The sequence below is a fragment of the Cucurbita pepo genome, chromosome LG02 (genome assembly GCF_002806865.2).
Source record: "Cucurbita pepo subsp. pepo cultivar mu-cu-16 chromosome LG02, ASM280686v2, whole genome shotgun sequence".
In the NCBI taxonomy this organism is placed as follows: Eukaryota; Viridiplantae; Streptophyta; class Magnoliopsida; order Cucurbitales; family Cucurbitaceae; genus Cucurbita; species Cucurbita pepo.
In genome coordinates this window covers 11,021,666-11,033,728 of record NC_036639.1, presented here as the reverse complement: position 1 = coordinate 11,033,728, position 12,063 = coordinate 11,021,666, and the positions used below count along the sequence as shown (strand labels likewise).

Here is a 12,063-nt window from a genome sequence, read left to right as displayed (position 1 = left end):
GAATTTGTATAGCATATATCCTGACTCAAAAGAAGAAAAAGAAAAAGAACGGACTCTCCTTCCTATTTATTCTTGAACTCGAGGGTTTTGATTTAATGAATGGACTCTCCTTCACCCTCAAACACTCTTTTCCTCGGTAACTGGGTTCGGTTGATTCAGTAGCTCTTTTCTTTTCTTTGATTCTGCTTGACAGACGAAAGAAATGAAAGGAAGATGAATGAGAAGTGCATATGAAATCCTTCTTGAACCTCCTGGAGACGGACTATGAATTCTGCAACAAAACCGCTGATACCCGGCAATGCAAGGGAAGCCATCGATAAGATACTAACTCAAAGTCGTTCATCACTCTTGACCTCGATAAAGCTAGAAGAAGAACCTGAACCCGATTGAACCTATAAGGGATATTAAATTAATTAGCAGTAGCAGCTTTGAAAGACTGAACCTTAACCGACTATCCGTACAGTCTTTGTTTAAAAGAAGGTAGAGTAAAGACTATCGATAAATGCTAGTTTACGGTCTTTGAATAAATAAAGGAGTTGCTTTAGCTTTGAAAGACGAAACGAAAGATTCTGCAAGTCTATTTACCTCCTTCAATCAGGAAAAGGGGCGAAGCCCTTTGAATGAATTCAAGAAAGGGCCTGACGAAAGGTAGCAGCGGTTTTAAGGAAGACGCCTATCATCTCTATGCTCATTCTGACTTTAGCTTTTCCTTTGATTAGTAGTATTAGCGCTCGCTCGACTTAATATAATAATAGTTGTCTTTCTTACTCGACTTGCTTACTAGCAGCCTTTCTTTCTGACTAATATATATAATAGACTAATTTGTGAAGGGCAGTAGTTCTCTCTCGTTAATCTTTCTTACAACAGGTACAAGAAAGTAACATGAATTTCGAATATTACAAATGATTTGATCAAAATCGTCTGTATGAAGACATGTGAGTGGAGATATTCTATATAATAAGTTTATATAAAACTGAATCACGAAATATTTAAATTATTATTATAAATTTGTTAATTCAGAAGATTAATATTTTACAAAATGATCATGTACGTGCCTCCGTATTAGTTACAAGTGAGTTATGAGCTTCTGTACACAGGCTTGTTCTTCAATTAACATGGGTGTCTACCATTTTAAGAATTTGACTAAATAGGAACTTAGTTTATTATTGCATCATAAACAAAGTGTTTATTAATAAATCAATCGTATTTAAGGTAAAAATGTAATTATAAACGACTTGTGACGAATCGACTTACTTGTAATGATTATATTAATGTACACAATTTATTCTACCGTGTATAAGAGTGCAACTTTGAGTTTATAATAGAACGAAGGTAAATTAACAAATAATAATGGGTTAATTAAATAATTAAATTTATATAATTTGAGCTTACAAATTTTGAAATTAAATTTGACTTAATAATTTTATTATTATTATTATTTTTTTTTTTTTTAAGAACCATAATAAAAATACAAGTAAAAAGAACAAGCGATGGGGTCCACCATAGACTATTGAGCACGGTCCACAAATTTTTTTAATGTCGTGTAATAAAATAAGCTATCAAGATAAGGCATCTTCATTTATTTATGGCCACTTACTTTATTCTTTATATATCATGTATAAACATAATATTTATATTTAATATATATATATATACACACTAAATCATCCCGAGTCAAAACCAAGACTCTTATTTATCTTAACCCGTATAGCCCTACAGCTCGTTAAACGTCAATTTAAAAAAGATACTAAGAGGATCTGTCTAGACGCCCTACGATTAAGCAACTAATGGATGATCCACAAGAAAGGTATTCCCTCCGTAGCTAACGAACTCCTAATTGTTTACTACATAGTGACGTCATCATGTCATCTCGTAATTCATGGATATAACATAGTTACTGCCATCAAATAGCTCAGTTACGTCTTTATATTATTATGTTTTTATAATTCAACACTCACATATCAATTATTTTATAGCTTAAATTAATTCAAAATAACACANTTCAGCTACGTCTGTATATTATTATGTTTTTATAATTCAACACTCGCATATCAATTATTTTATAGCTTAAATTAATTCAAAATAACACAATATTTTAATATAAGAAAACTTTATGAAAATAAATAAAAAAGAAAAAAAATGAAAAATGAAAAATGAAAAAATGGTTTCTTTTGCAGTAAGGAGCAAGTACATTATCTCAATCTTGGCCGTACTGAAAGGCCAAAACTCAAGGCCGCCGTTTAACAGCTGTCCCGCAATTTCCCCGCTTCCTATTGGTCAGTCCACTAATTAACCCATTATTATATTTTTTAAAAAATTAAAAAGTAAATTTTCTGTTAAAAGAAGAAGCCCACGGGCCAAGTTTAGAGGTCGGTACAAAACAATATTAAATCTGCGTAATGACATAAATGCCCCTAAAAAATTACACGGTCTTTGCTTACGTGGATCCGCCCAACGAATCACGCGCCGTTTAAGGATTTCCGTAGTTCCACCAATGAAATGGCTGCCACGTCATTACTCTTGACTGCTGACCTTGAGAAAGGACACGTGGAGAAAATCTATAGCGAGTAGGGAGGTAAGTGTTGAGTAGAGTGCGTGGGAATTGGAGTAAAGATATTTAGCGGATCAAAAATATCTGGGTAAGTCGTCCACGTTGGCAAAGGGTACAGGCCGATCTGGAAACGGATAGTGCACTTTTTATGGCCTTTTACCATTTATTATTTTTATTTTAAAAAAATTAATTAAAAAGAAAAGTTTTATTTATTTAATTATTACTATTTTTCTCTCTTTTTCTTGGCAGTTCCGAATATCTCGAAATATCTAAACCAATTGATTTTCTTGATTGCTTCCATTTCTTCATACTTCTTCTTCTTCTGTCTTCGTTCTTTCGCCTCAATTTTCTCGACTGCGATTGTAACTGCCACCGATTTGTAGAGCTAAGCCCTCGGAGCTATTAGGTTTATTTTGTTGTTGACTTGATTTAATCTCGTTTTGGAGCTGAACAGGGGAGTGAGCCCTAGGTTTTTGGAGTGGAGGATGGGGGAGGAGGTGAAGATGAGCGAATATGAGAGCGGCGGCGGCGGTGGTGGTAGTGGTGGTGGTGGTGATGATGATGAGAACGGAGCTCATGAGGAGAGGGTGTTTGAATGGGAAACGGGTTTGCCGGATGCTGATGATCTTACTCCTCTGTCTCAGACGTTGATTCCGCCGGAGCTTGCGTCGGCATTCAGTATCTCGACAGGGCCGTCTAGGACGGTGATGGATCTTTATCGAGCATCGCAGAATACTCTTTCGAATCTTCGTGGATTTCAATCGCAAGCGTTTTCATCGAATAATTTCAAGTCGTTCAATGATGATCGGACTCGGGATCATGATCCGATGGTTTTTGAAGGAGATGAGACGACAGAGAGAGATGCGGGGTCGGATTCTAGGAAATTGAGGAAGGTTGATTGTGCGGAGGAGGCTGATTCGGCTCTTCGGACTGATAATTCGATGGATGATCCATCGGCTCGGACGTTGAAGAGACCGAGGCTTGTTTGGACGCCGCAATTACATAAGCGTTTTGTGGATGTGGTTGCTCATCTTGGGATTAAGAACGCGGTTCCTAAAACTATTATGCAGTTGATGAACGTGGAGGGATTGACTCGCGAGAATGTTGCGAGTCATCTTCAGAAATATAGGCTTTACTTGAAGAGGATGCAGGGATCTTCCAACGAGGGCCCGTCGTCGCCGGACCGGATTTTCGCTTCCACGCCTGTGCCGCAGAGCTTGCACGAGTCTTCCAACAGTGGGCATGGGAATGGAAATGGGCATTTGCCAGTTCCTACTCCGATGCCCTACGGACCGCCGATGATGCCTATGCCAGTGCTTGGCATGGCAGCACCTGGTCATGCTCACAGTTATATGGGTATGCCTGTCGCTCATCCGGGAAGCGCACAGGGATACCATGGGTTTGAAACCCATCCTTACCATATGATGCATCAGAGAGATTGGTCGGGCAACAAATACGGCTCGATCGTGCCTTACCCTCATCCTCATGTGCCTCCTGGTACTAATGATAAGTGAATTCCGCTAATTTTCAGGTTGGCTGCTTGTTCTCATTGAGTTTTTCGTATACCTTATTAATGAGTGTTAGATTAGATTTTACTGGAGCGATAGAGAACATCTTTTGTATTAGAAAATTATTTACTATCAGTCTGATAGGATTCATCATTGGTATGAGGTCTTTTGAGAAGTCCAAAGCAAACCCATGAGAGCTTATGCTCAAAATGGACAATATCATACCATTGTGGAGAGTCCATTCATCTAACAACGTATCAGAGCCTTGCCCTAAATTTAGCCAGGTCAATAGAATCCTCAAATGTCAAACAAAAGTATTGTGAGCGTTGAAGGCATAGTAAAAAATGACTAAGACTCCAAAAAGAAAAGGAGTCGAACCTCGATTAAGGGGAGGTGTACTTTGTTCGAGGGAAAGTGTTGGATGAAAGTCCCACATCGGCTAATTTCCACATCGGCTAATTTAGGAAATGATCGTGAGTTTATAATCAAGGAATACTATCTCCCTTGGTATGAGGCCTTTTGGGGAAACCAAAGCAAAGGCACAAGAGTTTATGCTCAAAGCGGACAATTCCATATCATTGTGGAGAGTCACGTTCATCTAACCGCACCCATTCTGTTTGCCCTGTTTTTTCCTTTTTTTAATCTAAAATTGGATTATGCCAGTGGTACTTGCATGCTAATGAATGGTCTGGATTTGGAGGGGTTTTGCGTTAGGATTTGGAGTACTTCTCGAACTTGGCAACCAACGTCTATATTAGACACGTGAAATGGTGAATCCCAGATAAAATTAAGCTTCGTAAAGCAGTATTATTGAGTTACTGGAAACTGAAAAGCTTTCTTTTTGTCCAAGTGTATTTAGTAAGACAAGAATTTATGGCATGTTATTGGCCTTAGTGGCGAACTTTAGACACAGGTTTCTGATTTGGTCTTTCGAACTGTTCTCGATAACTGAAGTTAGATGACTTATAAGAAACTGGATATCTGTTACTGTGGAACCAAACTGAAAAAAAAAAAACCACAACAAAAACAACTTTTAAAAACAGTTCCCCAGGAATGTCTGCACTGAAATTTTGTTCTAACAAAGCCAAATGGGTAACCCCTTCTTACTTTTTTGGCTTGAATCACAGCGTAATAACTGTTACCTTTCAGTTTCTGATTCCTGTCTATGCTTCACTGCTCAGTTTGATCACCTCTTAAAAATACAGTTAGTTAGATTTGCTTGTTTTGGTCTTTACTGTGTAGTCTCCAATCCAGGACGAGCATGCAGGTAAGAAAGTCCATAAACCCGTAAGATGAAGATTTACTTGATCATAGAGGAAAATCTAAGCAATTATTATGTGTTTTTTGTTTAGACGTCCACCTTCAAGTTGTTCAATCAACTGTTCTGCCACAATGACCATCAGCCTCTTGGAGAACTTTTATGCTTCCTGGCTGAAATTTGTAAATAAATTTATTGTTTAATCTTCCTTTATTCTCATGTAATGGCTCCATGGATATTTGAACTGTTATGTTATGTCATGTCCTATGCATATTCATATATCTCCTCCTTTTTTAGTGTACGGATCCAGTAGAACATTGTATGTTGAACATTTTAGGCCAAATCAGTCCTCTTTGAATGAAAGTTCAAGATTAAGCTAAACGAACTGCAAGCACATTGTAGTGTTTACAAAACTTGGTTGTTTTTTATGTATGGAAGTACAAGAAATTTCAATATGCTTGACCTTACTCTAGAACTTTCCCTTCCATAATCATCCTCTGTGCTTTTAGGACAGCTGCATCAGATCACTATACATGTTATTTGTACAACTTTTTTTAACCTTGGAAGTTCTATTACAAATTACAAACTGAAAAGAAGCTACAAACATCATTCAGGTATAATGTAAGATGCATGAGACTGTAGTTACGGGAGGCAAGAGATGGCCTAATCCCCATCACATTGAAATTCTTGCCCATCACCTCTGGTGAATTATAGAAGTATTGAAGGGCACACCAAATGATCCTTCGTCAGTGGAATCGATGTGTGTTTTGTGATTCTCTCCTTCTTAGGATGTCATGAAAGGTTAATATTCCTTTGATGACTGCCTTATTGTTTTCTTTTATATAGCTTGGTAACTGTCTTCGCCTTCATTTTCATATGCACTGTTCTTTTATAAGCTGTTCTCTTTTGTTGAATTGGTCCTACCATTTCTATTTATTGATATGATTAGTATGTCACTTGCAGATGTCACTCTGGAAGGAATGCTTTCCATAAGGTCCGTGAAATAAACACTGGGTGCCCAGATGCCGATACGCAACGTGTATACGAACATTCGTATCAGTTATATTATTATGTTGTCTACCAGGAACTCAACAATTGAATGCCCTTGAGATATTTAAAATGTATCTCCATTCTAGCTTGTGCTGTAACTCATGAACTTGAATCACAACAGATTTGATATCTGAACCCCATTTTTTGGTTCTTTCTTGTGTCTGCTCTATTGGATATACTCCAGCGAAGCCTCTCGGTTTCTAGACTAATAATGACTGCTGTGATACTGGATTTTACAAGTTCACAGCCACTTAAAATCATTGCTTCGTTTCTTCTTCAGAACTTGTATTCAGCATCTCAACAGGTACTATTGCAATAGCAAATGTTACCATAATAGAGAAGAAATGGCCCCATATACATACCCATGTCATTTTGATCTTTTGTTTGATAAACACATGCCTAAACTGTTTATTTAGGGAAGTCCAGCTTCTGGGGGCAGTTCTTGCCTAAACCAGACAGTATCACGTGCAAAGAAAACTTAACATTTATGTGAGATCTCACATCGGTTACCGAAGGGAACAAAACATTCTTTATAAGGGTGTGGAAGACTTTCAGCTCTGTTGCCCTTTTGAATAAGCTAGGAATTGGATCTTCCTTCTGTAATCTCAGTTTGTAACCGAGCTTAGCAGTTGACTGAATCTGTTTAATTTATGGACATTGTTTTTGCCCAGTTTCTCAGGCCTAAGCAAGGTGCCTTCAGATGTTGCTGAATCTTTTGACCATCCTTGCTCCCTTGATCCACATCTTTTCTCATTCCATACAGAACTTTACAATTCTATAAAAATCCATGTTTTCCTCCACCCCACCCCCACTGATTTGAATCTTATACTTATAACTCTAATTACAAGGGGAGCGACATCGTAATACATTACTTATTACTTATGCAGATAGGTCATGATCTTGTAGATTGTATCATATACATGTAGTGAGCAACCCTGTCATGTGTGTCATAGCATGCAACCCTGTCATGTGTGTCATAGCATGTAGGGCACGACCTCGTAGATCATTACATATATATACACAAAATGAACATGTAGGATGCGACTCTATAGATCATATCATATAATAACCCTGTATCCATGTGTATCCTTTCATAGTTATCTTGTGAAGTTACCTATCATAAACTATAAGTCTGGTTCATTCTTGTTCATCATAGAGTGATATATAATATATATATATATATATATATATATATATATAGAGAGAGAGAGAGAGAGAGAGAGAGAGAGAGAGAGAGAGAGAACTTAGCAACGTTCCAATTTCTGGAATCGGTAAATTATTCAATGATTGTTCATGCAGAGCATAAAATTAAAGTAGCATAGATGATTTTGTCGCACCTCTAGAACAAATTTACCAGAATCAGAGAGGTAAAAAAGAAACAAAAGAAAAAGAAAAAGTTCCCAAGTCAATAAATCACTCTTAACTTGATACTGCATATCATCTTCATAATAAAGCTCCAACATTCTTCTCCCACAACCTACAGAGCCGGCTATACTATCCAAAAATGGAATACCAATTTAAACTATCTCAAAACCTCTCTCCGAAACGGAAAAACAATGCACCTGTGCTTGAGTTATTGTCGACGGCATACTCGACCCGAACTAGGCCTAGCTTCACCCCTGCACCATATGACGAACCATGCCCCATTCGCCTATATACCTCAGTTGGGTTTCCCTTAAGGTTCTTTGAACTTCCGAGATCAGTTCCATGTTCAGCAAATGCATATACATGTGTCCCTTTAACAGGGATTCGCAGCTCGGCTGCAAGCTAAAGAAGATCGACAGGATAGAAATCAGAATGCTGCTCCAAATTCGTGATAAGGGTCGTTTATCATTTTTGAGGATGTTTAAGATTTACCTCGAGGATGTTTCTCGCTGCGCCCAGCTCACCCATATTGTAACCCCTCACAGAATAAGGCCCTCCAAGGGTAAAGGCATCGTAGCTTGGAAGGTCCCCTACACAGCCACCATAATGACCATGGAGGACAAGCACAGGAGGAGGTGATTTACCTGCACCTTCCTCCACCTGCTTCAGCTGCAAAAACCTTGTCAAGGTAAGCTGGTGGCGGTTGAAGAACGGAAATTTGCTGCCCACCCCGAGGCCTTGGTCGACCTGTAATACACACATGTGATAGTCAATAATTAACCAGAACTTTCAGAAGTCAAAATATTTTCTCAGCCAGCATAGTTTGATTAAAAAAACCCCAGCAGTGAGCACCCAACAGAACATAGTTCTAAACTTGTCGAGTAAATCCCTCAAAAGTGAACATATTAATCTATAAAATGGTGTCTTAATTGCTTCTAAATCTGTGTTCTTGTATGAAAAAGAGGCAAAAAGATGCTTCAATGAAACAATGAAAGGGTACTAACAGGTCGAGATGCAAATATTAAGACAGATTCGCACCTGAAATACGTTCCTCTCGCCAACGATAGCACCATTAATGAATTTTGTATTATCCCGTGTTATATTTGCTTGTAAGAATGCCATTCGATCGATACCAGTTCCACTCAGGGTTGTGGGAGGTCCATCAGCACTAATACCTCCACCAAGCAATGCCCTCTGACCATTCGAACAGATATTACTACTTTCATCCCGTGTCGTTATCTCTTCCATTACAAGCCCATAAGTGAATTTGCTTTGGCGGGTAAGATTCTATTCAACAAATGTCAGCAATATAAGAAACATTGTTTCCAAAACATGCTACAGAAGGAGTAAATCTAGAAAACACTAAACAGTCACCGATAAACACCTCAGTAACATTAGCTTTAACACCAGCTCGGTCGACCCATATAGGTGGAACTTCATCTGCCCCTGGTCCACCAGTGAAAACAGGACTCAGTTTTCGGCTATTGAAGCAACTAACTCGAAGAGTTCGATTGCGTGGGTTATAGACACCATCCCAATATGGATGCACATACTCGAGCTTAAATGAAAGGTCATCCTGAACAAAGAAAAACGTGGAGATTTCATCATTTAATAGCCTTTAAGCAGTGAAAAAGAACTTAACAATAATATTAATTTGACTACCTGAGGATTGAAAAAATTACTCGTTGTTATAGTACCAAGAATCGATCGGTTTAATCCATTGATATTTCGATGTTCAAAAGTAACTGTTCCACCAGGCTGCAGTGAAGCCTAAAAGCACAAAGCCCACAAAAAAAAAACATGTTCAACCNACATGTTCAACCATAATTCAATGGTGGTGCAAGTAGGCATAAGCATAACAAAGCGAANCATGTTCAACCATAATTCAATTCAATGGTGGTGCAAGTAGGCATAAGCATAACAAAGCGAAGATAAATACACAAAGAACTTAGATATAACATACCAAAGTTGGACGTCCTCCACGTCCAGGAACAATGCTCCATTCCGAACTGACTTCAGCAGACTTTTGGTCAAGTTCTTTAAGTTTAATTTCAACTATAATCCCTCCTTCACTCTTCTCGTCAGGTCGTGGATTCACTTCAATATTTGAAAACAAACCAAGGGAGTTGATGTTCCTCAGAGCTTGCTTTCCTGCTTCAATATTAAAAATTTCGCCTGCTTGTAGCTGTGACATAATTCAAAATCTTGAGCACATAAGAACTGCTACTCACTATACAAAGCTGATGTAATGAAATTTGTGGCCATAGTACGAAATTTAATTTTGAAACACCGAGAAGTCGATAGCTGCTTCTCTCGGTAAGATAAAACACCAAATATACAGTCGTGGTTATATAATAAATGTAGTTTGGAGCATGGTCGTGTCTATTTAGTCTCTAAACTTAGAGAACATCGATTACATTTCCAAATTTTGGATCGTGACTCTATGTTGTCCCTCCCATTAAAACTATGATGTGATGTGCTTATTGGATAAATATCGACTTAAAGTGAACAGCCTAAAATGGATTTGATACATATGTCACACTATGTTATGTCAAAACAATCAACCTTCGTCTATTAGCATGTACGAGAACAATGCGTATCATCGTAGTTAAGATCAAAAACATAAATGGAACTTCGTGAAGTTTAAGAATTAAGAACTAAACAGGCACAATCAACAAATTTCGGCATCAAATTTGTAAGTTAACCTTCAAAGGATTCTACCTGTTTGGGCAATTCCCTCTTCACTACAGGGAGTTGAGTATTTCCCTCAACAACATTACCAAGCTTATCCAAGAACTGAATCACCAGCTGAGTAATATCCCCTTCCACCACCTCACAAACAACCTCCTTGGTATTCAAGTTTCCAAAATTTACTACCTGTGCGCAAGCATACCCTTCATCATGGTACCATTTCTGCACCCTATCCCGAATCCTCTGTAAAAGCCTCGCACTGACCTTCCCCCTAGACCTTATCATCTGAAGAACCTCTCTATACACTGGCGTTGGCAACAAACACGCCCTCGCCTTCGAAATTCTCCTCTTGTATTCCCTCTCTTGGCTCCTAAAATACGCAAGCTTCTCCTTATCCGTCATATCAGGGTCCATTTCCATCTGCTTCGTCTGTTGCATCAAACCAACATTGATACATCTGAACCTATCAGCTGACTGCCAAGTACTTTCAGAGAACGAGATTGTGACACCAAGAGTACCATCAGGTTTAGTTTTCCCTTCCACATCGACCTTCTCAAACATCCCACAAGTCGCAAGGGTTTCAAGCTCTTTCTGAAGCTGAGCCTTGGTGTATATCCCGCCAGGTCTCAATGAAACCATCTCAAAGAACGAGTCTTCAGTGCCAACGGTGATTCCCTTCCGGCGATCAAAGAATGAAATATCAGAGACCTTGTATTTCTTAAACCCACTAAGCTTATTAAGCTGCACAACAAGATTGGCAGGCAAACCATGAGCATCCCACTCCTGATTCTGAGGCTCATCCGCCAATGCAGCAGGAGATAAGAATCTCCTCCAAAACCCATCACTCCCACCACCGCCTCCACCGCCTCCACCACTCCCACCACCAAATCCGCTACCCCCACCAAAGTTTCCACCCCCATTTCCAAGCAACGAAGAGAAATTAAAAACAAGGGTAACAGAGGAGGACAGAGCAAGGGCTTTAGCGATGGATTTCAGGTGGGGTTTCCAGGAAGTCGAGGATTGAATGGGTTGTGGGGTTTGGGAAGATGAAGAAGAAGATAAATGACATTTGAAGGTGGGAAGATGGGGGTTGTTAGAGGCAGCGATTGAAGGCGGAATCAAGCGGCTGCGGTGGGAAGCCGGCGAGTTGGGGAAATTTGTGGAAGTGGGGAGATGGGTATGCGCCGCGAGAGCTGGCATTTTGGGTTTGCAGGGCAAGGAGAAAGGGATAAGGAAAAGGGAAGAAATGGGGGGTTTTGCTCTCCGCTGAATTCCTTACTTCGCTTGCTTCTCTTCTCTATATCTCGAGGTTTTTCGAAAAGCGCGAGTCTTTTTTTCCTGAGGGCGAGTTTTACAATGTCCCTTGTTTTTCTTATTTAAAGAAACTTTACAAAAAAAAATAATAATAATAATAATAATAATTAATGGACTTTTCTACCCCTCATTTTTCTAATTTAATTTAATTTTTCAAATATTTTATATTTTTATTACCATTTTCAATATCAATATTTACTAAAATAAAATAAAATTTATTGATATATAAAAATATAGCAACAAAATTTCACTCATGGAAATAAAGTACAAATAATAAATATTTTAACTTATTTAAAATATCTATTTTAATCTACAATTTTTTTTTT

At 38.4% G+C, this 12,063-nt stretch overlaps 2 protein-coding genes across 3 annotated transcripts; one reads left to right on the top strand and one right to left on the bottom strand.

Moving 5' to 3' along the window:
* Positions 1-2,805: 2,805 nt before the first annotated feature.
* LOC111787368 (transcription factor BOA-like) lies at positions 2,806-6,518 on the top strand. Of its 2 annotated transcripts, XR_002813967.1 has the most exons (3): positions 2,806-4,082; positions 5,932-6,118; positions 6,281-6,518. XR_002813967.1 is itself a non-coding variant. In XM_023667370.1 (2 exons), exon 1 carries the CDS (start codon positions 3,037-3,039, stop codon positions 4,063-4,065), a length of 1,029 nt encoding a protein of 342 aa, XP_023523138.1. In that variant the 5' UTR covers positions 2,806-3,036; the 3' UTR covers positions 4,066-4,082; positions 6,281-6,518. The 2 variants fall into 2 exon arrangements, 1 of the variants encoding a protein (XP_023523138.1); XM_023667370.1 differs by lacking the exon at positions 5,932-6,118.
* Positions 6,519-7,609: 1,091 nt separating this feature from the next.
* LOC111786835 (protein TOC75-3, chloroplastic-like) lies at positions 7,610-11,768 on the bottom strand. The gene is made up of 7 exons (XM_023667053.1): positions 10,454-11,768; positions 9,696-9,917; positions 9,395-9,502; positions 9,117-9,308; positions 8,771-9,019; positions 8,225-8,479; positions 7,610-8,134 (listed from the first exon to the last, which is right to left on the bottom strand). Exons 1-7 carry the CDS (start codon positions 11,621-11,623, stop codon positions 7,895-7,897), a joined length of 2,436 nt encoding a protein of 811 aa, XP_023522821.1. The 5' UTR covers positions 11,624-11,768; the 3' UTR covers positions 7,610-7,894.
* Between the last annotated feature and the right edge of the window lie 295 nt (positions 11,769-12,063).

Excerpts from the sequence above, each read along its gene's own strand:
- LOC111787368 (XM_023667370.1), top strand. The coding sequence starts at position 3,037 with ATGGGGGAGGAGGTGAAGATGAGCGAATATGAGAGCGGCGGCGGCGGT.
- LOC111786835 (XM_023667053.1), bottom strand. The coding sequence starts at position 11,623 with ATGCCAGCTCTCGCGGCGCATACCCATCTCCCCACTTCCACAAATTTC. Across the intron at positions 9,020-9,116 it reads TTAAAGCTAATGTTACTGAG|AATCTTACCCGCCAAAGCAA; the intron begins GTGTTTATCGGT and ends TTTGTTGAATAG. Across the intron at positions 8,135-8,224 it reads CAGCGAGAAACATCCTCGAG|CTTGCAGCCGAGCTGCGAAT; the intron begins GTAAATCTTAAA and ends GATCTTCTTTAG.